The sequence below is a fragment of the Watersipora subatra genome, chromosome 3, assembly GCF_963576615.1.
Source record: "Watersipora subatra chromosome 3, tzWatSuba1.1, whole genome shotgun sequence".
Classification (NCBI taxonomy): domain Eukaryota; kingdom Metazoa; phylum Bryozoa; class Gymnolaemata; order Cheilostomatida; family Watersiporidae; genus Watersipora; species Watersipora subatra.
In genome coordinates, this window is record NC_088710.1 from 70,755,340 (window position 1) to 70,781,837 (window position 26,498).

At 36.6% G+C, this 26,498-nt stretch overlaps 2 protein-coding genes across 2 annotated transcripts in view; both read left to right on the forward strand.

The window, feature by feature from the left end:
- The window catches only part of LOC137391929 (ovostatin-like), a 103,836-nt gene extending 95,514 nt beyond the window's left edge, over positions 1 to 8,322 (forward strand). The window contains exons 29-30 of the mRNA XM_068078495.1: positions 7,877 to 7,979; positions 8,170 to 8,322. Of these exons, the coding sequence (XP_067934596.1) occupies positions 7,877 to 7,979; positions 8,170 to 8,255 (189 nt within the window). The 3' untranslated portion in view covers positions 8,256 to 8,322. The remainder of the gene's footprint in view (positions 1 to 7,876; positions 7,980 to 8,169) is intronic.
- Positions 1 to 26,498, forward strand: part of LOC137391927 (alpha-2-macroglobulin-like protein 1) — a 133,383-nt gene that overhangs the window by 54,155 nt on the left and 52,730 nt on the right. The window contains exon 17 of the mRNA XM_068078491.1: positions 42 to 173. Within this exon, the coding sequence (XP_067934592.1) occupies positions 42 to 173 (132 nt within the window). The remainder of the gene's footprint in view (positions 1 to 41; positions 174 to 26,498) is intronic.

Here is a 26,498-nt window from a genome sequence, read left to right on the forward strand (position 1 = left end):
GCATTTATAATGTTGCTCGTAGTTGTACATTAACTTTACAGATACCCACCATTTCTACTGGTCGATGCCGTATGAAGACGCTAGTGAAGGCTTCAAAGCTGCTGGGCTTGCTACCACAACTAGTTTAAACATAAATACCAGCCCTTGCAAATTGAACAGCTACAGACGTTACAGTGAGTTACGTTACAGTTACACTTTTGTGCCCTATAATTGTTCTCTAATTTAATGTTTGCTTGATTTATGTTACTCCAGTCAAGTGAGTTAGTCAAGTGAGTTGTGATCACAGGCCATGACTGTAGCAAACAAATGATTAAAAGCACTTGTAAAGCCCTCGTTGTCGGTTTATTATTATAAAGGCATAATCTGCTTCTGATCTTTTCTGTCATTACAGTACCCAGTGAGTGTGGGCTAAGTACACCTAGTCAGACTGGACAGCCAGGGGAACCTGGCCAGGATGGTGCACCTGGTTGGCCAGGTTCGCCTGGGGAAACTGGTCGCCGTTGTACTCCTCGTCAGAGGGGCATGCCTGGGGAACGTGGTCTGGATGGACAATCTGGTGCACCTGGTCAGGATGGTGCACCTGGTCAGGATGGTGCACCTATTCGAGATGGTGCAACTGGTCAGGGTGGTGCACCTGGCTTACCTGGTGATGAAACGACAGTTTCTTCAAGATTTGCTCCAGGATCACCAGGAGGAGATGGGTCAAATGGAGACGCAACAAAAATAGTCCAAACTGTACGAACATACTTTCCAGAAACATGGCTTTGGGACCTTGTCGGGATAGAGTGAGTATGCAGCGTGAGGTTGTATGAATTACAAACTTCACTTTTGATAGCTGACTGTTCACTTGGCCAAGTCATCATTTATTAGAGTTGTAATAGCAAGTATCTATAATTAGTATCTGTATATTGTGTATCCGCAAGATTGTTGTTAAATAATATTTAGTTTTTAAATGGATGCAGTTCACTTAAAGGTGTGCATATGCTGTACAGAGTTTATGCAATTTCAAATGTAGTTGTTATTCATTCCTCAAAAACTTACTTATCTTAGCTCGACCGGTGCTGCAACAGTTGCTTCGACTGTGCCTGACACAATAACCGAGTGGGTCGGTAACACTGTCTGCATGGATGAACAAGATGGACTAGGAGTGTCTCCAGCCGCATCTCTCATCGCTTTTCAGCCATTCTTTGTTTCCATGAACTTACCGTATTCAGTAATCAGAAGAGAGAAGATGCCGATTGCTGTCACAGTATCCAATTACCTTTCCCAGTGTTTAGCTGTAAGTACATGTATCTGTCTTTAAAGGAAGATTATTGTCTTTAAAAGGACGTTATATGAATTTTGTGTTCAGTTATTATTAAATATCAGAGCTCACAAAAACTCATCTATGAATTTTATGCAGGTATCGCTGAGTGTCAATGAATCTCCTGAGTATGACATCCGAATGAAGTCTTCAACGGTGATGTGTGTCTGTGCCCAGGACACAGCCACTAAAAACTTTGTTCTGGTTATGAATGAAATTGGAGATGTCAATGTCTCAATTACAGTAAGTTGAAAGCTTTTCTGTCACTTTTTGTGCTGTGAGACTTTAAAGCACTAATGGACAATCAGTTCTCAGTTTGCATTAACGCTCTTTGTTTAGGCTGAAGTGGTGAACAATCCATCTGTCTGTCCTCCCGGATCTGAGATGGCATCTCTGGTTGGAATGAGTGACATAGTGATTCGCCCTGTTATTGTTGAGCCAGAAGGCACCCCTAGAGAATACACTGTCAGTGACTTTGTCTGCATGACTGATCCCAACTCTGGTGAGTCCGCTAAAAGCTTTCTTGGAGATATGCTACTGTGAAGAGTTTAATAGCTCCTGAAGTAGACTGAAATTATTGCCTTGTGTTAGAGTTAAGCATCAGCAACCATTGTTGTTTCAGCAACACCATCAGGAACTGCTGTTGAAACCTACAGCCTGCCACTGCCAGACCCAGCCGATCTCGTATCAGACTCAGAACGGGCTTATGTCAAGGTTGTCGGTGATGTAATGGGTCCTGCCATGTCAAATATTGGAAGCCTTCTGAGGATGCCCTATGGCTGCGCAGAGCAAACCATGGTTTCATTTGCACCAAATATATTTGCACTCAAATACTTAGAAGTTGTTAACAAGGACAGTCTTGCAATTAGGAAAAGAGCGATTCAATATATGAAATCAGGTTCGTTTCTTACTGAGCATTATAGATCTTCTTGATGTCAATCCTTCAGAGTGTGTCGATTTGATTCTATGAGTAACTTTATGGTATTTTAGGTTACCAAAGAGAATTGACCTATGCTCATGCTGATCAATCATACAGTTCCTTTGGCATGTCTAAGCCTGACACTTCTGGTAGTATGTGGTTGACGGCATTTGTAGTCAAGTGTTTTGGACTAGCGGAGCCATACATATACATTGATCAAACCATTCAGTCAAAAAGTATTGACTTCTTTATTCGAAACCAGGACCAAGATGGCTGCTACCCTCAGGTTGGTGACAATAAAATATCTAAGCTTAATAGCATAACCTAACTTGGATTTTCTAATGGTGATTTTTATTATTTTGAGCAAACATTTTGTGACTGATACTTTTGGTTTCAGTAAAGCATTTTGGCCTTGCTGATTCAAATATTGATCTGGTAGTTGTTTTGTTTCTTGTTGCTGTTCCACAAACCCATTGCTTGTAATTCACCACTAGCTGATTTCTCACTTGTTATTCACTTCCAGCTGACTTATGACTGTGTCTTTCAATTATTAGATTGGTACATCGCACAACAAGTACATGCAGGGTGGGTTTGGTGCGACCAGCAATGGCACTAACAAAGCTGCCATGACCGCATACGTGGCGATTGCAATGATGGAGGCTGGTGTAGAATTAAGCAATCCTTCTCTTGGACTAGCCTTCCAGTGTATTGATAGACAAGTGTATGAAGACAGCTACACTACCTCTTTAGTAGCCTATGCATATTCTTTCTTTAACAAAGCTGATGACCGAGCTCTCAGGAAGCTGCTATCAATGGCCAAAGGTAAAACTCCCAGCTTTTTTGCTAAAGACTGTCTCTCATAGAGCTCATAGTTTCTTAACAGATTGTAAGATCGTTTAACTGGGTGAAACTTTTGTAGTTAATGGTACAAAAACAATGTGGAAGGCAAATGAGAATGAGCCAGAACCCCCAAGAACTCGCAGTTGGTACTACAGAATTGCTTCTGCTGATACGGAGACGACAGCTTACGCCCTCCTTACGATACTCAACATGAGGAATAGTGTCAATGATAAGATACAGGAAGGTCTACCTATAGTTAGATGGTTATCCACACAGAGAAATCCATGGGGAGGTTTTGGTTCAACTCAGGTAGTTTTACACAGCTTATCTCTCTATCATGTTATATTTTTAAACTCACTGAAATGATAGTTTTACTCTTGGATTTCTTTAATCTTTCTTATTCTAAAAACTATTGTTTATTTGTTAGAACTAGTGTTTAGTCTGTGATCAACAGGTCAAGGTTAGCATATCACAATGGACAATTGAAAAGAAAATGATTATAAAAGCTCTGGTGCTATACCAAACCGCCTTGTTAGAACAGGAGTATTGGAATATATAATCTTATTTTTAGGACACAGTTATAGGACTTCAAGCTCTGGCTGAATATGCAGCTCTCATATACACTGATGGAATTTCAGCATCTATCAGAATCGCTGAGAAAAGTACCAACACTCAAGTTGCATCTTTTCAACTCAACAATGACAACAGTTTTGTGGAGTTTACAGAGCGTCTCCCTAGAGTTTCTGACCTCAGGCTGTCTGCCAGTGGCAAAGGGTGTTTCCTCATGCAGGTAGCTTTTTTATTTTTAGCACTGCAGGCTTATCTGATTTCCATGAATTAAATATGCAGGACGATGGGTACATGTATTTTGTGTGCGTTGCAGTCTAATGTTCGGTATAATATCAATGACCCAGATAGACTTCAACAAGCCTTCACCTCAACAGCCAGAGTTTACAGGAAACGTGGTTCCAAAGAAGCTTGTAAAAACCGACAGCTACGAATTTGCACCAGGTAAGCACTCTCTGTTCTGATTCATCTTACCATGAAATACTAGACGTAATATTTAACTAATAATTGAAGAGCTATGATAACTGTCTTTATAAAACTTCAGGTATGCTGGTGAAGGAGGTGTGAGTAACATGGCTATTGTTCAAGCCAAGATGGTGTCAGGTTGGGCTGCTGATAAGGCTGCTTTAAAGGACCTTATGACGGATAAAAGTGTTGATCTTCAGAGAAATGAAGTAGATCGAGATGGCACTGTACAGCTCTACTTCAACTCTGTAAGTGTTAATAAAAATCTATTACGAAGTTTCCATACAGCTATAGTGTTATTCTTGTATATTTGAAAGCTAAACAGCAACTGACTTACTACTTAAGTGAGACAAGAAAGTAAAAGGATTATTACATAACAATTACATAACAGATGAGTGAGTTAATATGAACAAAGAGTATGACAAAGGTTATATACAAATACAAGACAATGACGGTGGTCAAAATCAAAAACTAGTACATATTCAACACTCCCACCTAGTTTTGACATGCACACTTATTAATCTGTTAGCCCCATGTTCTGCCGATGTACTACAAAACGGTCTCTGCATAGGGGTTTAGTTAAGATATTAGCAGTCATATCAGTAGATGGACAGTATTTAATAAGAATGTGTTCGTTTGCAACCACTTCACTCAGAAAGTGAGATTTGATGTCAATATGTTTTGTTCGGGATTTTGTTGCAGTGTTCTTAGCTATAGCGATTGCTGCTTGATTGTAAACCATGCATGTTGTAGGCATATGAGCATCCTTGCCATCAATGTCATTGAGTAACTTATGTAACCACAATCCTTCTTGTGTTGCATGAAATAACGAGACGTATTCAGCTTCTGCCGTTGAGATGGCTACAGTATTTTGACGTTTGCTTTGCCAGCTTACAGCTCCACCTGACATTAGGAACACATTACCTGAAGTAGAACATCGATTATCTGATGACTTTAGCTTCATCTGACTTGTTGTAGCAAAGTTTAGTTGTCAGTGTCCCTTTGATATAGCGTATGATTCGCTTTACAGCAGTAAGATGAGCTTCTGTTGGACATGAGTTGTACTTTGACACTTCACTTACTGCTTGTGCTATATCTGGACGTGTTGCAGCTGAAGCATATAAAAGTGAACCAACTATTGCTTGATACTTTTTTGAATCCACAGGCTTACTGATTCCATCTTATTTTATGAGTAGTCTTATTTTATGATACTATTTCATTAGTATCTGCAGGTGTGGATACCGGGTTTGAGTCTTGCATACCAAAGCGATTGATGACTTGCTGGAGATAGTATTGTTGATCTAGAGATATTGAAGATTTGTGTTGATCAATATTAACCCCCAAGCAATAGTGCAGTGGTTTTAAGTCTTTCATCTTAAACTGATTTGAGAGAGCATGCTTCACTTGCATTAATGATGCATCGTCATCACTCATTATAATGAGATCGTCAACGTATACAGCCATTATAGTTTTGATGCCTGAATTGCTATCTCTAACATATACACATGGGTCAGTAGTAGACTGATAAAAATCTATAGACTTCAGAAAACTATCTAGAGCAAGATTCCAGCATCTAAGGGATTGCTTCAGTCCATAAATAGACTTGTTGAGTTTACACACAAGATGTTTAGATCCAGGTTTAATAAAACCTTCTGGTTTTGACATGTAGACTTCTTCATCACGTCTGCCATTCAAAAAGGCAGTTACAACGTGCATTTGATGAATGTACATGTTGCGACTAAGGCCATATGCCAGTAGCGTACGAATTGTTGCAAAACCAACAACAGGTGAGAATGTCTCATGATAGTCTATTCCATGCTGCTGTGAATAACCCTTAGCCACTAGACGACCTTTGAATCGCTCTACAGTTCCGTCACCTCGATGTTTAGCTTTAAACACCCACTTGCATCCAACAGCACTACGTCCTCGAGGTAACTCTGTGAGATTCCAGGTATTATTATCTATCAGTGACTGATACTCACACCTAGCAGCTTCTATCCATTCTTTATGTTGAGAGCTTTGTTTTGCCTCTTAGAATGTCTCTGGTTCAATTATGTGACCAGCTTGCTGAGCGACGTGTTGAGCCTGGCTTACATACTCATCAATTCCATAGCGAACCGGAGGTCTACGTTCGCAAGCAGATATGCATCGCTGTTGCCCTTCACCAGTGCATTGTCCGGATAGGTTTGGAGTTGTCTGTTCATTTACTGAATGTTCAACAAGAATGACTTCTGCTTTGTATATTGTCACATGATGGTTTAACGGTATTTGGAAAGTTCATTTCATCAAATACCACGTCTCGCCTGGTAGTGACTTTACCAGTTGATTCATCAAGCAGGCGGTATGCCTTTGACTGTTTGCTGTATCCTATAAACCTTAGCTTCTGGCACTTCTTGTCAAGTTTCTGTCACAGTTTATCTGGAAAATGAGCATAAGCAATACATCCAAACACCCTTAAATTGTCTATGTTGAGTTTGCGTTCATACCACTTCTCATACGGTGTGAGATCATTCTTGAGTGAGGAAGTGGGAAGCCGATTCCTAACGTAGGCAGCAGTAGAAATGGCCTCAGCCCAGTATTGCTTTGACAATTTAGCATGGCACAACATTGAACGTGCTGCTTCACACAGAGTTCTATTCATTTGCTCAGCAACACCATTTTGTTCCGGTGAGTAAGCTGATGTGAGTTCATGATGAATACCTTTAGATTTCAAGTAGTCAGTAAATTCTTGAGACAAGTATTCACCACCTCTATCTGATGATCTCAGTGTTTTAATGGTTTTTCCAGATTGGTTGGTTGTATGTGCTTCAAACTCTTTGAACTTCTCAGGTACCTCAGATTTGTTAGTCCTTGTTAATCACTTAATCCAATAGATATTCTAAGAAAAAGCAAACATTTGCTTTTTTGTAGGCAAAAAGCATTTTGTAAATCATTGTCTTTGAGGCGATAACTACATTTGCAAACAATCATAAAAACAACCCAGAGACTGGAACAAGAAAGAGCAAATAATTAAAGAGAAATCATATATTTACTTGCAGAAGTGACTTTTAATATTTATTCCCATTTCTGTTTTTGTTGTTCATATCGCAAACCGCAAATTATTTCTCCCTGTAGATCGCAAAGCGCAAAATGCAGTCTTGTAGATTCATCCGCCTTTATCCATTCCTTTTAAGCCTGGTTCCCATATACGTCGCAAAGTACCGGTGACAGCACCGCAGGCTATTAGCGGTGAAATGAGAACCTATGCGGGGGTACTGCCGAGGATTGCCGGTAATTGCTGGCGGCAACGCATTAGTTTAGTGCTGTTCGAATTTTGCAAAAGGCCGCAGGAAAAACCTTCTCGAAATACACTGTACAGGTAAAGGTCACCAATTTAGAAACGGTATGGCTAGCGAACATTTTATTTGATTACGCGATTATTTTTAGCAATGCAGCTTATATGTGAACAGATGCCGCCAAGCCAAATGTCGCAAACGTTTTGCTGTGGAAGCTACCGTTGGAGTTTCGCAATCGATATGGGAACCAGGCTTTAGACTCAAAGGAATATATTGACCACATGAAACTTCATATCGGCCCCTGCTGGTCGATATCGACCACATTGAGAACCCCTGCTTTAGACAATTAATCTTGGTTTACACTTTGGCAACTGCAGCCATCATAAGTGGGGAGCTCGGGCTAAATCAATCTTGCTCTTCTTTTGCTTGCATATTTAGTCATCTTTATGCATGTTATATCATCTTTATATATAGTTATAGAGCAAACTTGACCTGTATATTTCTTAGCTGGATAGAAACCAGAAGTGCTTCACTATAAACATACAACAGGTCTTTGATGTAAAAGATGCTAAACCAGCAGTGGTCACCACCTATGACTACTATAAAACAGGTAAGATACGGTGTTATGTCTCTAGTTATATAGCATGCTTTCCATTTGTCACTCAGTAAAGCTAGGTTGACATTTCTAAGTGTGCGACAATATACACAAAACTTATACTTATAGTGAACGTTTAGTTCACATATTAACTTTTGTCTGCTTCCATCCAATATTATATACCGCTCCTTACTATCTGTTGTAGAGCTTCGACAAGAAACGGAGTACAGAATTTACAGATGCACTTTGAGAGTTCGTCCGAGTACAGTTCGACCAATTATATTTTTTTAGCGACCCAAGCAGCTGTAAATCTATAGCAGCTTTTTTTCTCTTGCTTAGCATCCTTATGCGTAAGTCTCGAGTTATTTTAGTAATTCTTGTTCGATGTTTTTACTACTTGATATATTTACATGTATCCTGCAATAAACAACTGTGTGTGAAGATTTTACTCACACTCACAATCTATAAACTGACATTTGTTAGCAAGAAGGACTTGTCATTGAATCCTGTTACAGATACCGTCTAATATTTGTAGCAACTCATGAGACCGCTTTTCTTAGATTAGTTTTTGGGGTTGAATCATTGTTTGTAAGTAGAGACATTTTGCATCTGATTTTCAAGATAAATATGATACCGCCTGTAGTCCTTTGATGTGTACATCATCATCATATCTGTCTGTGTGTGTAGTGTGTGTCTCCTGCAAGTGTGTTTTGATTCTGGTCTGCGTGTAATCCAACAATATATCAAACCTGCTTCATTTCTTTTCTATAATTTTTTAACATTCGCATTCTTCATATTTTTGGACGGTGTCTTTAAACTTCAATTGAAATCTTCTCCGGTTGTGCCTTTTTTGTCCGTAGGATGCACAAAAATTTTTCAGAGCAGGTGAGGCTCTCAACATGAGTGAACCATGGGCGAGATTTATGGTATTCTTGTTTTTTTTTCTATAATTCAGTATCGGTGATCTTGTCTCTTCATGAGATATCAACGATTGATCATAGATTGTTCATTATTTATGCATAGTCTGTCAGTTTGCATGTGGTGGACAGCCCATGTCCAGCACCATAAGCAAAACTGCCAGCACTGTACACAAACAGACCCACCGCTTCACTCTGATTAAAACATGGTAGTTGTTCCAGAGTCTTTCTATATACTGCATTAGCTTTTTCTATTCTCCCTAGAACTCCATCATTCAACTTAAAATTCTCAGCAACAGCATTTTAGCAATATTTAAAAGTCTAGCATTATTTCAGCAGCTCTCTATTGGGAAAAACCTTTAAAACAGCTTTCACAGCAGATAAAGACAGTTTTTTGGATTGATTGGAGATTAAATCATCTGGCAGCAGTGCTGGGGTCTATTGGCTAAGGTTTGATGACATTGGGTCTGTGAGTTATTAGAGCATTATCCTCTGTAAAAAAAGCTGCATTAAGCATGATGCCTCTAGTCTGGATATAAACTCTCTCTGAGCTGTTGTTAAAAACTACTTCAAGCATGGCGGACAAATAGAGTAAGGAAACAGCAAATGCAAAGGCACATCCTTGGTTAACTCTATGGCTTCCCCCAAAGTTGCCTAAAACTGATCCACTCTTAAGTACATTTACTAGCAAACTATTGTAGACAACTGTAAAGATGCCGATGAGCTTCTTTATGCTGCCAAACTTTTAGAGAGCCTGTCAACATCCACCCCGTCAAATCAACAAACACTACATACAGTAGCCATTGGTTGTTCGTTACACTTCTACCTTGCCTGTTTTAAGCCTACGGTCACGTGTCATGCTTCTTTCACTCCTTAACCTGTGCTGAGACTCTGGTAGTACTGTTGAAGTGGCATGCATTCAGATGATGCAGTAGTATCTGAGAGAAAATATTTTTTACGATGATTAGGTGGGCATTCTTGGTAATTACAAAATTTATTCCACTCACTCCTTTTCAATAAGAGAAAATGCTTGCCTTGCTTTTAGGTAGTTTCTGAGTGTCTCAAACATATCGTGTCATTTTGTGAAGACAGTCTGTCAGTTTCTGCCTCCCTTGCTTCTGTATATCAAATGATATACTATCTCGTCTTCAAAAAAGTCATTGCACAGAAAATTTATTTTTATTTAACATATAACAACAGTTACCATTCTAACTTTCAAACTTCATATCATGAAAAAAGCTTTTTTGTGCAGTTTAATTTAATTAAGAGAGAAAATGAAACAACTGTAAAGGTTTTCAAACTTTGTCAAACAACTGTAACCTTCAAACTTCAAACAAAATAAAACAACTATAACCGTGTTTAAATGTAAATGTGAAATAATTAGCAAGTTATAACTAAATTAAGTATGTTTTGCTACGATTACAATAAAAGATGATTTAGTAAAGATAAAATTAATATGAACTGAGAGAAGAAAATAAAAATCCTGAAAATGTTGAACTAATAATAACAATTTGTGCATAGAAGTGTGTTTGTGTGTATATAAAGAGTTACTGTTCCAGCAGAAGCTATCCATCAAAACTTTGAAAACGACGATACTGGTACCTCTCGATGAGAGAATGAATGTAAAGGCTATTCCTACTCAAAATAATACAATTGTCTGCGTGAAAAGTATGAAAAGTATGGCCTTGACCACATTTTAGCGATTGAACTCTACAAAAAACTGGAAATAGAGTTAATAGAGTTTTGATTAATACGTCATTTAGCGTGAAAAATTTGGAAATGGGTGTGTACAATATTTACATACAAATAGAACCTTCGTAGACTCGTGGTTAGACAAATGAATCCCAATGCTTCGGTTGTGATCATCTTGAGTTCAAATTCAACTGGTTGTGAGTTTTAGTTTCAAGATTTTAATAGCTGTAGCCAGACACACCAAAGGACGCATGCATACACACAAACTTTGAAATTCATGTATATAGATTTTTGAATAGTATGTAAGTTATGACAAATTTAATAGAAATAAGTGTATAGTAGATTGAGCTACATATATATTATAAGTATGGTAACAGAGCACAGTCTGAATAGTACCAACTAGCTCAACCATTTGATATTTACATTGGACAATATGCTGTCATACTACTTGTACAGTCTCCCAATGTAATCAACAAAGGCCTGAAAACGGGTACGTGTAGTTATTGTGTAAAGCTTGTGTAATATTGTGTAAAGTTTAAATTTGAAACATAGTGTTTTGATGAATGAATGTATGGTTTGCCATTGACAAATAATGTTTGATACATTTAAATGTCGATAGAAATGCTGCTGTGGTAAATTGTTTGAATGTAGTTTTATGGTTATCAATGTTATCAAGAATAAACTTGTAAAACCACAACAACACGTCGCTGACTGCAACAGTAAAACTGTTCGGGAGAACAAAATAAGCTGGTGGAACAGCGCCTGCTTGATGAAATTAACTAGAGCCACAGCTGGAGCTACTTGATATGTTCTACAGCTGCAACCAACTACCTACCGCCATACCAGCAAGTAACAGTTCAAATATTAGAGCTCAAGTTAAAAAATGACAAACTGTGTAGTTTGTACATGCTGATAGCTAATTGATTCAATTTTGTTGTGCGCTTTGGTATTTTTGCGCTCATTATTTTTATTTTATTGTATTTTTATATACAGGCGCATCAGCAGTGGGTTACATGCGATAGCAAGATTTGACTTTTCGTTGTGTGACTTCGCTTAGGTTGCATTGTATATATTATGGCTTCTGGCAGCTTGTCATCCGATATGTTTGAATTATTTACTGTTAAAAAGCTTGAAAAAAACTTGCTAAACATCAATTACCACTAGAAATTTCTCTGTCATACAGCCCACGATCAAAGTGAGTGATATTGGAAAAAAGAAAGGGTACTGCTGGATGAGAAATGCAATATTAGCAGTCAAATAGCACTGCAGTGCAATAGGATAACTGCAATGGTAGCTGTAATGTACTGGGTGTTATTATGTACAACAAACAGCAATAATAAAAGGAAAAAATTATATGTTTATATCTCTCCCCTGCAATAGGAGAAATGCAATATTAGAAGTAAAATGGCAAGCTGCTGAGTAATATACACAGTTTGAAAGTTGGTTGTGTTGAATGCTGAATGGTTTTGACAGCAATCTGTAACCAATGTGGAAAAAATGGGTCATGATCACAGAATCCATGGTTAAGTCGGGTGTGTGAGATTTAGAGTTATCTACACCAGCAGAAGGAGAAAATTCTCAGTTATTTTGCATAAAAAAAAGTGATTCCAGCTTAATTACAGCAAATTTTATGGTCAATAAACTGAATGCATGTTTACCATTAGTGCGAAAACATAATTTTGAGAAAACTGGTGTTAAAGTTTGAGAAACGAAAACCAATGCACAATTTTGTTTACATTTCAAAACGTCATAGCAACCAATATCAAGAAGTTGTGATATTTATCTAGGTTTTTGTATTTATGTGCAACAAATTATGCTGAATTTAAAAATCTAAACAGATTTTAGTTGGTTGCCATAGAAATAGCTCTATATCTATAAAAAAGTGTAGGCCTATAACTTAATTTTGCAGATATTAAAAACGGCTCGGCAGTACCGCGATATTGGGTACCGCGATATTGGGCACAGCCGTAGCATAATCAACAAAATCTTTAGAAAAATAATAACAGTAACATATTGCCCAACATCGGTCACTATATACTTCGATCTTGTAAATGCGAAGGATTTTTCTTATAATTGAATCTTATAATAATCTTATAAAATTGAATAATTAAATCGAATAATAAAATCGGCAAAAATGAAACGATTACTTTTCAGTACTTCTACGCTAATTACAGAAACTTTTGGCAATTGGACAATGCCAAAGACTGGTGAAATGTACACATTTTTCTCGTGAAATGCGCACAACTTAATGGTTCTACTCTCTGTTGCACGGCCCCATCGGCGTTTCGTTGGCGGGTCGTAATTGTGATTAAAAAAGGCTTGTCAAGTTTTAATGGCGATTTTAGGCCAAATTAATCTGTCTATTTATGTATAATCCGATCAGATGGTTAAGGTTTAGGATATGGTCTACAAATTTCAAAGATTTGGTAACATATTTAAATAGGTTTATATGTGTTTTGTATCGTTATTATACTTAAACGACTCAATTGAAAAATAGTTAACTTTGAAGATGAGATTTCAGTACAAGGGTTTGCGACGGTGTTGATGAACAATTTTCGTGAGTTGTGTGCACATATGCATTTATCATAAAGCTCCCAAACAATCGCTTTGCTCGTGTTTGGTCATAGAAAAATCTGGAACAGAAAAGGAGCTTCTTGAAAGACTTCAAAATTATTATAAAAAGCAGACGACATGAAAAAGTTCTTGCTCTGATGACAGTGGAGATGAGAACGCCGACAAATCCTCATGTAATGACAGCTACACTAAACAAAGACTGAAGATTCGTGAATTAGAACTGCTATTAGAATTGGCTAGAATTGGTCGACAGGGACAGCAACAACCTACACAAAGAGATTACCAAAGTCAACTAAAAGTATTGGTTACCTCCAACAGCCTTCCAAAACATGAACCTTCCAAATTTGCTGGAGACCTTTTGAAATACCCAGATTGGAAGACAGAATTTACTGCTATGATAGACAGTCAGAACATATCGACTCAACAAAACATAGTCTACCTTAAACAGTATGTTGAAGGAAATGCAAAGGAATGCATTGAAGGATATCTCACTTTGTCTAATGATGGCATTTATGATAGAGCAAAGGAAATTCTGGATGTTAGATTTGGCAATGGATTCGCTGCCACAGACGTCTTTAGGACAAGATTAACATTATGGCCCGTTATTAAACCCAAGAATGCAGAAGGACCCTATAAGTAGGAAAACTTTCTCTTACAATGTCTGATAGCTAAAGACATAATAAAAATCTAAATATACTTGATGACTGCAAAGAAATACTGGCACTAGCTCAACGCCTTCCAGAATGGGCACTTGCAACTTGCTTACACATTACCAAACAGTCTTCAAAGAAGGATTCAACTACAATCACCTCAACACTATCATCTATTAAAACTCTACAACGCAAATCCTCTCAATCGAGGACTAACACTCATCAACTGTTTACCATGATGGTACCAGTTTGGCTATCCTCAACCAACAACTCACAGGAGGTTCTTGTCTATGCTTTAATAAACGGCCAATCTGAGACATCTTTTTTGTATGAGACTCTAACGCGAAAGATTTGACAGCAGGAGAGAAGACAACTTTGCTTGTGTCAACAATGACATCATTGCACAACTCAGCTGATTGTTTAAAGTACTCAAATCTTTAAGTAAGGAGCTTCACAAGAAAAATCAAAATATTAATACCGCAGACATTCAGAAAGAAAATCAAGCTTACCAAAGAATGTGAGACATCTGCTTGGAATTTGAGTGCTGCTGATTTTCTTTTACCAAAGAAAATCAGCAGCACTCAAATTCCAAGCAGATGTCTCACACATACCGATACCTGAAACAGCTCACAATTGGACACATCTGAAGCCTATCAGCACCAAACTAGTACCATTACAGAATTTTTCAGTTGGGTTGTTGCTGGGAGACAACCGTCCCGAAGCTTCCAAACCCTTGACTACTGTCTCGGGGAAAAAATCGCCCTATGCCTTGGAAATGCCTCTTGGTTGGAGCATTGTTGGAAGCTCTCTATCTGATCTGAAGCTTCTACATGCAAAATAAGAACCACAAAATTGATTAATCGAGATCTCCTCAGAGGATTAGAAGACCATATATATGAACCAGGTTCAGGTGTACCAACCTCTCAACAAGACAGAAAACTTCTTGACATCATGAAGAACAATGTATGCATAGAATATGAATTTTACTGTATGCCCCTACCTTTCACAACTCTATCGGATAAACTTACATTGATCAACAACACTCTACCAGATAAACTCACATTGATCAACAACAGAGAATTTAATATAGCCAGGTTGAAAGGTTTAAAGAGAAAATTCAAAGACAAGGAGTACTTTGCAACTTATAAGAAGTGTGTAAACACTATGCTCACAGACAAGGAAGCCAAATTGGTACCAGCTAATGAGATTGAAACAGCAGATGCATGGTATATCCTTCACCATAGAGTTTTCAACTTTAAGAAACCAAGTAAAAGTCTTCGATTGCAGTGCAACTTTCAAAGGAAATAGTTTCAATGACAACCTTCTAGAAGAGCCAGATCTTACCAATAGTCTTCCTGGTGGACTCTTAAAAGTTCAAAAACACCAGGTCAGCTTCATGACAGACATTGGGCAAATGTTTTACCGCTTTAGAGTCAATGGTCAAGATAGAGGCAACTTGAGGTTTTTTTTGGTTTGATGACAACAACCCAGGTAAAATAAACGATTATCGCATGATGGTTCATCTCTTTGGAGCAACTTCATTACCCAGTTGTTCAAACATTGGATTTAAGCAACTTGCTATGGACAACCAGAGTACACATCCTAATGTGTATAAGTTCATACACCATAATTTTTACATAGATGATGGATTAAAGAGTTTGACTTCTGCTGAAGAAGCAAATTGTCTTATAGAAGAAATTGGGGAAGCTAAGACTACATAAAATTTATTTGTAACGATCTGACAGTGTTGGAAACTATTCTAATTTGTGAAAGAACAGCAGACATCACTCAGAAGTTACCAACACAAATAGCTTTAGGACTTGCCTAGAATGTAGCCAAAGAAACATTCACCTTTAAGAAGCCAGATAAGGAGTTCATCAATACAAGAAGAGGTGTACTCTCAAACATTGCTTCGATTTCTCATCCCTTGGGCTTCTTCTCACCTTACACATTAGTTGGAAAACGTATCCTGCAGAAGGTATGCAGGGAAGGCAATGAATGGGATTCTCCATTGTCAGAAGAGTTGGAAAAGGAATGGCTAGAATGGCTTGAGGAGCTGAAACACCTGAATGAATTGGATGTTAACAGATGGATATGTCATGAAGAAGCAAGCACCAAACCTCTATCGTACGAAGACATAACTTTTCTGATGCTAGCTTAGATGGAATTTGGCAATGTTTGTATCTAAGGATTTAAAACTCTGAAAAGATATCCACAGTTGTTTGATTATAGCCAAGTACAAGGTACCACTAGCAAAGATTTTGACAATACCAAGATTAGAGGTAACAACAGCGGTATTATCTGTCAAAGTGAGCAAACTCTTAGTTCATGAAGGGGATTTGAAAAATGTTGAAGTACATTTTTGGTCAGACTCACAAGCTGTATTGGGATACGTTAGATATGACACAAGGAGATTGTATACATTTGTTAGGAATCGCATCCAGAAGATCCAAAATGAAAGCAACTCCAACCAATGGCGCTTCATCAATTCTAAAGATAATCCTGCAGATGTGGCTTCTAGAGGCAAGACATTATCAAAATTACTATTGAACAAGCAATGGTTGGAAGGACCTCCATTTCTCAAGAGTTCAAATCTAGATTACAACTCAGCTTTAATCTTTGAGACCCAGAAGATGACCCTGAAATTAAAGTCATTACTTCACATAACGTATCAACTTCAAATGATGTTAGATACGTCAACTGGATAAATAGATTTGAACAACTTTCATCATGGAATTCTTTAGTAAATGCTCTTACCAAAATTTTATGTTACATGAAACACATAAAAAAGGATAGTGAAAACAAAGATACATGTATCAGACTCCAAGCTATTATGTATTTTCATGTTGAGTGAAGTTCAGCGACACTATGATTAAGATGATTTCGGTGCAATTAAACAGAAGGGACATGTTCTAAATACTTCACCACTAGTAGCTCTTGACCCATTTACAGATGGAAACCATTTGCGAGTCGGAGGGCGTCTCCAATATGCCAGCTTTTCTGATGAACTGAAGCATCTGTATCTATTGCAAAAAGAGTCTCATGTAACTAAACTGCTAATAATACACCATCTTATCAAGATTGGACATCAAGGGAGAAATTCAACATTAAACAAACTTAGAACTGAAGGTTTTCATACAATTTGAGGACCACCAGCAGTGTCTTCAGCAATAAAAAGCTGCGCCACATATAAAAGACTGCGTGGAAAACTTTGCAACCAGAAGATGGCTGACCTCCCTCCTGAAAGAGTTGAAGAATGTCCGCCATTTACCCACACTGGATTTGACTGTTTTGATCCTTTTATCGTACGAGAAAACAGAAAATATCTCAATAAATACGCAGTGCCTTTTACTTGCTTTGACAGCTGTGCTGTGCATATAGAAGTACTAGATGACCTCACAAGTTACAGTTTCATCAATGCCCTGAGGTGCTTATTTGCAATACATGGTGTGGTAATAACCCTAAGATTCGACAGAGGAACTAATTTTATGAGAGGAAACAATTAGTTCAAAAGAGGCTATAAAAAGATGTTTTTGAGAAAGTTCAGAAATTCTTTGAGAAGCAACAATGTCAATTTTACTTCAACATACCAGGTGCCAGCCACATGGGTGGTGTGTGGGAAAGAGTATAGTTAGAACCATTAAAAGCATTATGTCAGACTTGATAGCAGAATCTAGAGCTTGGTTGGACATCGTATAACGAGATAATGGCTATAATAAATAGCAAGCCTATCACTATGTTGGAAAGCAAATCGATTGAAGGACCGGAGCAACTCACTCCTAACCACTTGCTAACTGTGAAGATTAGAAATTCATGTTCACCTCTTGGAGATTTTGTAGTAAGTTTGACAGAGAGATTTTAGCAAAGATGGAAGCAAGAGTACTTGAGCTTATTACAAAAACGCCAAAAGTGGAAATACGTTGATAAAAACATGAAAGTTAGGGATATTTTCTATATTATAGATGACAATATGTGAAGACAGGAGTAGAGATTAGTAAGAGTGCTCGTATGATGTATGATGTATGAGTGCTCGTATGATTAGTAAGAGTGCTCGAGTGATGTATTTGGAGCATTGAAACATACACGATATAACAAGCGAAATTGGGAAAATATCCTATGCTAGAAAGATATTTATTGCCATTTTTAGACTGTCATTTTGTTCCGCAAAGTTATACAACTTGCTAAAAGGTTATGTGATATTGAGATATTCGATAGTCAGGTTTGGTTTTGGCTGCAAATTTCTAAATTATTTAGAGCACATTTACACGCTGGTATTCTGTACCTGTTCCTGTAGAGCAAGTTCATTTGGAAAACTAGTTACTTTTTACTAGAAAACATTTACTACTAGTCTACTACTAACTTACTACTAGTTTACTACTAGCTTACTACTATTTTACTGCTAACTTACTACTAGTTTACTACTAACTTACTACCAGTTTACTAGTAACTTACTACCAGTTTACTAGTAACTTACTACTACTTTACTACTAACTTACTACTACTTTACTACTAACTTACTACTAGTTTACTACTAACTTACTACTAGTTTACTACTAACTTACTACTAGTTTACTACTAACTTACTACCAGTTTACTACTAACTTACTACTAGTTTACTACTAACTTACTACTAGTTTACTACTAACTTACTACTAGTTTACTAGTAACTTACTACTAGTTTACTACTAACTTACTACTAGTTTACTAATAACTTACTACTAGTTTACTACTAACTTACTACTAGTTTACCACTAATTTGTTACTAGTAATTACTACTAACTTACACGTACTCCTAATACTGCTTATTGCTAGTTTACTATTATCTGAAAACAGCTTGGAGTGGCAGAATCAATTATGGCAGCCAATCACTGCACAGCGTCAATAATGCACTTTGTATTTACTTTCATTTTGTTTGCGTTGCACAGCAAGCTTATTAACATGATAAAGTTTCAATTCATAGGTAAATTTTGCGATGAGCTGAAACAAAATTGTGAGCGTGAACCTTATTATCATAGATTCCACAACCTAACTCATTTTTAAGGGGTGTAACATCGGTAAAGTCTATGCATGCTTTAAAAAGGGTTATATGTCGACGATATAATTGTAATCCATGTTGATTTCCTTCTACAATGATTTATTATCATTCGACTCGCCTGTGCATAAGCAGTAGGGTGGGTCACTGGCTAGCTTGTAATATTGGTTATGTAGACAGCTATTAATTTAGCCAATTGCAAGACTTATAATGCTACCAGAATAAGGCATTACTGCTGGGTTTGCTTACATGTGAGACTTTTGTAGAAAAAATAAATCTTAATACAATAACAGTTATGAGTGCTTTACTACGCAGAAAGACTTCGCAAGAATTCAATTCTAAGAGTTTTATTATGTGGCCTTGTATATAATATACGATGTTGCAATATTCTATCCCTTTGCAGTATTTGACATTCTGCAAAATTTATTTCTAGTCGATTTAGAGCACTGGTTCTATCAAACTTGTTTAAAGGTTGACTTGCAACAAAATTCACATTACAGTTATTTGGTATCAAAAGATTCACCATGTCTTACTCTGTTGTGTTGTAGGTGCCAAATATGTGGAAATGTGATTACAAGCTCTTAACAGCTCAAAAACGAAAAGCCGCCGTAGATTGGAATCTGTTTATTTCTCTGACATAGTCATGCCAGTTTGGTTATTGTCTTTGTCACGTGACGTTCTCACGTGAATTGAAAGGCCAATAAAAAGCTCAATATAAAACTTATCGTAGCACTAGTTTATGACAAACACTTTGGGTTTTACCTAAGGCCCCCGTATTAAATGTATAGATGCTCGCTACTTTACAGTTTTGTTTTGGCTTGATCTAATCATCAAGTCATAATCTGATCATGTGACCCAATACTTCGCAAATTATTTTGCAGCACTTTTCGATTATCACAGTTGACCAACAGGCTCATCTTGATTATCGGACAATGATATGTACTCCTTAGAGGTAAGGTTAAAAAATTAAAGGAATTTTTACGGTAAGTTATTAGATATCAGTGCTAAAAGTGACAGCATTACAATGACGATAAAATAGACGCGTAAGAACAATAGACATGGTTTTATTGAATGCGTAAAGTATATTTGTGAAAAGGTTTCGACGAATAAGGTTGCATGAAAGTGTAAACTGAAACCATCTCCCACAACTACGTCACATTTGAGCCGTTTTGGAAAGACAATCCAAACTACGGCGGTTTCGTGTGGCTGCGATTAACTGTACATTTTTTAGTTTTTAAGAGCTTGTAATCACATTCCCACATATTTGGCACCTACAACACAACAGAGTAAGGCATAGTGAATCTTTTGATATCAAATAACTGTAATGTGAATTTTATTGCAAGTCATCTTTTAAGGAATATAGAAATGGTGCATGCAAAAAGCTCAATTTTTCTCAAAAGACTCAAATTTTGTAAATACATGCTTACATGAAATAGCAATAAAATGCCTAGTAGGCAGCAATCAAACATACCATCACACATTTAAGATTTCTGATAAGCCATCACTTTAAATAAACTATTGGTCGCCACAGTCATTAGGACATCTTCTAGACTTGGACTACCGACAGGTTGCCAGCACTGGACCCTCTTATATCTGGCTACTACTGAACAACTGTCTCTCAGAAGTCGTTACAAATTTAGACAATCTTCAACAGTTTCTCGAGTAAGTCAAAGATATGTACTTTTCGGAAGAAAAAGTAGCATCTCTACAGATTCACACTCGCTAACAAGACGTTCAAGACATCTCAGTGTGAGCCTGATGATATGTTCATATCCCTCCCTGCAATAGGAGAAATGCGATAGTAGAAGTAAAATGGCAAGCTGCTGTGTAATATATATATATATATATATATTACACATATATATACCCTATATATATTACCCTATATATATATATATATATATATATATATATATATATATATATATATATATATATATATATATATATATATATATATATATATATATATATATATACTCAAAATATGTAGGATGGGAGGCCCCCTAATAAGAGGCCTTCGTATATATAAAAATTATCTAAAATGTGTATAGCAAATTGATAATAGGAGGCGGAACATTTTTGCCTCCTATCGAGGATATATTTTTAAATTCGTTAGAGGTAGTTTTGAACTTGGAGTTGTCTCCTCAAGGATATGTGTCCAAAATTAATGAATTCATAGGTAAAATCTGTACACACTTAAGAGTTAAGTCTCCTTACCCCAAATTTTTCAATAAAATGCACAACTGATGGCTGCCAGCTGAGCTTTTATAGGCAGGTTTTCATCAGGCTTGAAATCAAAGTGTTATGTGATGTGAATAATAAACAAACCAATTATGAATTGAATTAGCAAGAAGTTATTTTTTGAATATAAACCTTTAAAACTGATGGTTTGATTTCGATGATTGTGGTCTATCTTTTGAACTTATGTGTAAATTGGCTACTTTTCCTCAATATAAAAAACTCATAGCATTTTATTTATTGTACAACAAATATAGTTTGCAAATGTGGATGTTGGCTGACTGGTTATTGTCATGGCAAGAAGGGACTGAATGGTAGGTACCAAAACAGCTGGTTTACCTAACATTTTTATCCAAAAAGTTGTAAATGCATTAAAACCAATTAAAATAGTTTGTATTTTATTACTTCACAACAGTGCTAAAAATAAATAGCAAACAACAACAAATCTTTGCAAATATAGTATGATCATGCAGAACTACGCTAAAAAAATCATCTTTTGATATTAATGTTAAGAAATCAACAACATATTGATACTTAATTACAAAAACGATATAATACCAAATAAATTTAAAAGATATATTCTACAAAAGTAGAGACATCATTATTCAAACACATACAAAGTATTCACAATGTGTTTTTATTATTTTCTATGATTCATCAGTGTCAGTTTATAAAACATAATATTATTATAATGTTTTTATTTTGTATTGTAAAATGAAGCTATTAATCTATACAGTTATATATCCATGTACATATACGTATGTACATGTATATAGTTTTAGTGTGCATGTAACAATCATAGGATATGGAATGTTCAACAATAGATAGAATGTTAATTTTGACTTCTCCCCTGGTATTCTAAATCACTGCAAGATAATTTAGATAAAAATAGCAAATTTGATGCTTCTATGGAAGAAATCGTATTTACAGGGGAGATAAATCCTAAAATGTCATTTTTGCCAGATCTTTCATAGAAGTGGAAATGACAGCTACGGCACTTCTTCAGCTTTGAATTATCTATACAATAATTAGTCTAAATCACTGCAAAAATTTCCACTGAAAAACGGTGCCAATGGAAACGCAAAATAAACTGTCTTGGCCCACGGCCAATACGGCATCAAAGTGTTAATTGACTTCATAACAAGTGTTTGGAAAACCATGAACAGGCCATTAGGCATGCTACTAATTAAAAAGCTTACACTGTTCTGGCTACATTATTACAAACATACTGTAAGAATCGCTTGCAGCTAATTTTGTGATGAAGGCAGCAAAAATTCAGTTATTTTATCTTAGTTCATTGGCTATCATTACAACAATGCATCAATAGTTACAAAGAAAATTTTTTTGCTTCTACTAGCATTTTATATTTATATAATTGTATTGAATAAAACATTGCTGTTTGTCAATAAAATGCTACCTCACAAAGCGGAGAGTGGTTAAGCGAATTACTTCATCTAATGAAGAACAGGTTCAGGCTTTCCTTTTTTACCGGTTTTAATAGGCAAACATCAAACAGAGCAGACAGTAGTCAATAATTTCTATAGTACGCAACACTTTTATCTGTGCCTCTGAAGCTAGGGGCAGAGATTAAAAAAACTATTTTTATTGGTTTGGCTACTGGTGGCATACAGCTTAAGAGTCGACTACCCTAACGCATGCAATAATGAGCTGTCTTCTTTAAGGGTAGAATATTTGTGGATGTAATTATTCTCTGCACTTTATCAACACGCATGACCATCCCTCAAAGTACAGCGGACTGCCATGGGTACTAGTAATAGCAATACAATGATAATTGTAAAGTATGAAAGCCGCAGTCTGAAAAAATACATATTACATACATATACATATTTTAAATAAACTGATAACTAACAATGAATAAGACATGTAAGATAGAATTTCGAAAAAAAAACTAGAAGGTGCTATGCTAGATAATGAACACCAAGACTGATGAATGAACTATAACAGATGAAAACAAGCAATCAGACAGTAGGGGACACAAAAGAGGATGACAAAAAGAGGCCTTAAGAAAGAGGCAGAGTGTCTAATAACAGCAGCGCAAGACTAAGCACTGCAAACCAATTCCAGGAATGGTAACTAAGTGCAGGTTGTGTAAGACAAAGGGTGAAAGCGCCATATTGTAAACAAGTGCTCAAAGATTGCACAAACTGAATACAACCTCTGACTTGATCAAGTGGCCTCAGCAGATTACTGGAGTATCTGTAAGAAGCATGGCATACCACACACAGCATAATAGTATAACCATAGGGTAGAGCCAGTGTCTGAGAATGACAAAGTGAAAGGTTTAGTACTGATCAAAAAAGAAACAACAGATTGTCAGATTAGTTGTATAACCATCCTATGTGATGCCAGAGTAAAAAGAAGAAGGAAATATATAAAGGAGATGTACAAAGTGCAAGATTGGAGCGTCGAAGGCTGTAGAATTTTCAACCGAAAGTAATATAATGTATGTAGTGATTGGAGTGATTGATACATTATTCAGCCAGCTTGTGTCATATCTCATTGAGGTCAGTGCTCAATAGTCTTTCAAACAACTCAGAAAACAGTGCTGCTAGGAGCTGGTCAGATTTTAAGGAAGAATATTCAGTAAAATGACTCGTTAAAGTCAAAATCATCAGGCTAAGGCCTTGGCTCACCTCCTACCAGCCACCCGGTTGTGAAGACAGTTTTTAGAATGACACTAATAATATAAATAATAGCAGTGTCTGTCCATATGTCTAAAGCTAGATATAGAGGTTAGGAAAAACATTGCATGGGAAATTGAACTCAAATCTTTGGCTGAGCAGCTGTGCACACTAACAACTAACACTAAAAACGGCTCAGCTTAACCACCTTGCAGCTATGTTGGGCAGTGGGCCAAGGCAGTTTATTCTTGCATCTCCGTTGGCACCCCCTTTCAGTGGCAATTTCTGCAGTGATTCAGACTAATTTTGGTATGGATAATTCAAAACTGAACAGTTGCCACAGCTGTCATTCCCAATTCTGAAAGAAATTTGATAAAATTTTATTTTAGAATTTATCACCCCTGTAAATAAGATTCTTTCCATAGAAGCATCAGATTTGCAACTTTTTATAATATTTATTTTGCTGCAATTTAGGCTGTCATTGGTGAAGTCAAAATTCATGTTCTATCTACTTTCTAACTTTCTATATCTTACGATTGTTACAACCACATGTAAACTATATACATGTATATACGTATACGTATATGTAAATGTGTGTATAGTTGTATGGTTAATAGCTTTATTTTACACAAAAAATTCAAAACCTCTTTAATTATGTTTTATAACCTGAAACTGATGAATCATAGAATATAATTATTGGTGATTATTATTAGCATTATTATTAGTGGTATTATTAACAGCTAATATCAGCAGTCTTACAAAACGAGCTGGGATATTTCAAAATATCGCATATCCTAACTATTTGTTCAATATAATTAGTTCTTAATCATTTTCCTCACTATCGGCATCTTCTGCTACTCCTGCTACAGTTTTGTTTCAGTGCATGCATGTGTAAAGCTCTGTGTAAGGCAGCTCTGCCATGATACTGGCACATCAGTTCCCTCGGAACCTGGATTTTGACACTCCCATAGAACAGCTTGTAGAATTTCAGGTGGGGCGACAATTCTGGTATGACACTTTACTGCATACTCATCAATTTCCTTACCCAGTATCCACCGATGTAAAGAAGGAAATTGTGCTTTGGCAAGTTGTGTTGTTGACCCTTTCCATATACATGTATGTATAGCTGCTACATAATTGACACAATGCACATGGTTTTTCAGCGATTGAAGGGAGGGACTGACTGGTTTAGACCTAGACACAAACAGCCAGTCTGTTAGTCAGTTGAAGTCTGTACCATTTTCTTGGGTGCTATCTCCTTGGCCATAGAGTCTGCGTGTGTAGGTCTCACAGAGAGAATAAAGTCGCTTTGAAACTTAAATGATTCCCAGAGTCCTTTCATTACTTGCTGAAGGTCGACTTCTGAAATACTCACTCATCTCACAGTGTTTTCTCATAACAAGCTCAATTTTGCTGTTATTCGTCTCTGATGGCATATGTTTTGTGAATCTAGTAGCGATTGCAAACAACTTGAAGCATACACTATTTGAAACAGACCATTCAGGCTCTTTAAAAGTGTTTTTCAGCTTTCTAGACAGTGACTAGTCAAGGTTTATTAAGTTAATTTTTTGAGAGTCATGTATGTGAGCTACACAAATCATGTCAAAGCTCAAACAATGAATGCACTTATCTTGTATCTTATTATTTTCTATTATTCATCTGTGTCAGGTAATAAAACATAACTAATCTGTGTCAGGTTATAAAACATAATTATAGTGTTTTGAATAGTTTTTGTAAAATAAAGCTATTAAACCATACAATTATTTACATACATGTATGTACATATTCATATATACATGTATATAGTTTACATGTGGGTGTAACAATAGTACGATATGGAATGTTCGAAAATAGATAGAAGATAAATTTCGACTTCAGCAATGACATCCTAAATTACAGCAAAATAATTATGATAAAAAGTTGCTAATCTGACGCTTCTATAGAAATAATTTAATTTACAGGGGAGATAAATCCTAATATATTCTTTTTATCAAATTTATCATAGAAGTGGGAACGGCAGCTGCGGCAACTCTTAAGTTTTGAGCTCTCCATACCAAAATTAGTCTAAATCACTGCAGAAAATGCCACCGAAATGGGGTGCCAAAGGAACATCTTTTCTAGAACTGTTTTTCCTGCTCGGCCCATAGCCTATGTGTAATAATTTTACAAATTCAGCGTGCCAGACTGACAGGGTACCAGTTTTTCTGTAATAAGAATTCTGGGCCTCCTTCCGCTGTAAGCCATGGTTGGAGGTTTGGGAAAAACGTTGCGTAATAGGTAAGGTTTCATACTGGGTAAAGATTGAAAAGTTGCAACGAAAAAATTATTTTTTACAAATAAATTGCTGCTTTGATAATTTCCCGAGGTAAAGTTTTTAGAATTCAGCCTGTTCATGAAACATCACTGCCAGAGACAGCTAGAGGAAAAGCACAAGGATAGCGACAGCTGAGAAAATTAGGTTTTCACACTGATCAAGAACAGTCCCAGCAATCTTGTACTATTGGTAGAAAATCAGCAAGGAGATGAAAACAAACATTTGTAAAAAATATTTAAAAGAACTGATCAGTTTACACTCTCATACATTTACAAGTAGAACTGCTTGGAGTTTGTATTTGATGGAGAAAAGGCTAATGAAAAGGCTGTACTAATGAACTACCAATACAATCATCCAGGCACCTTGCTTGTAGCTGTGCATATATGCAGGATAAGACAACTTGTGCTTAGAGGCCACTGATGATGGATAGTCAAAGCTGCCATGATTTTTCACAAGCTTTTTAAAAACGTGT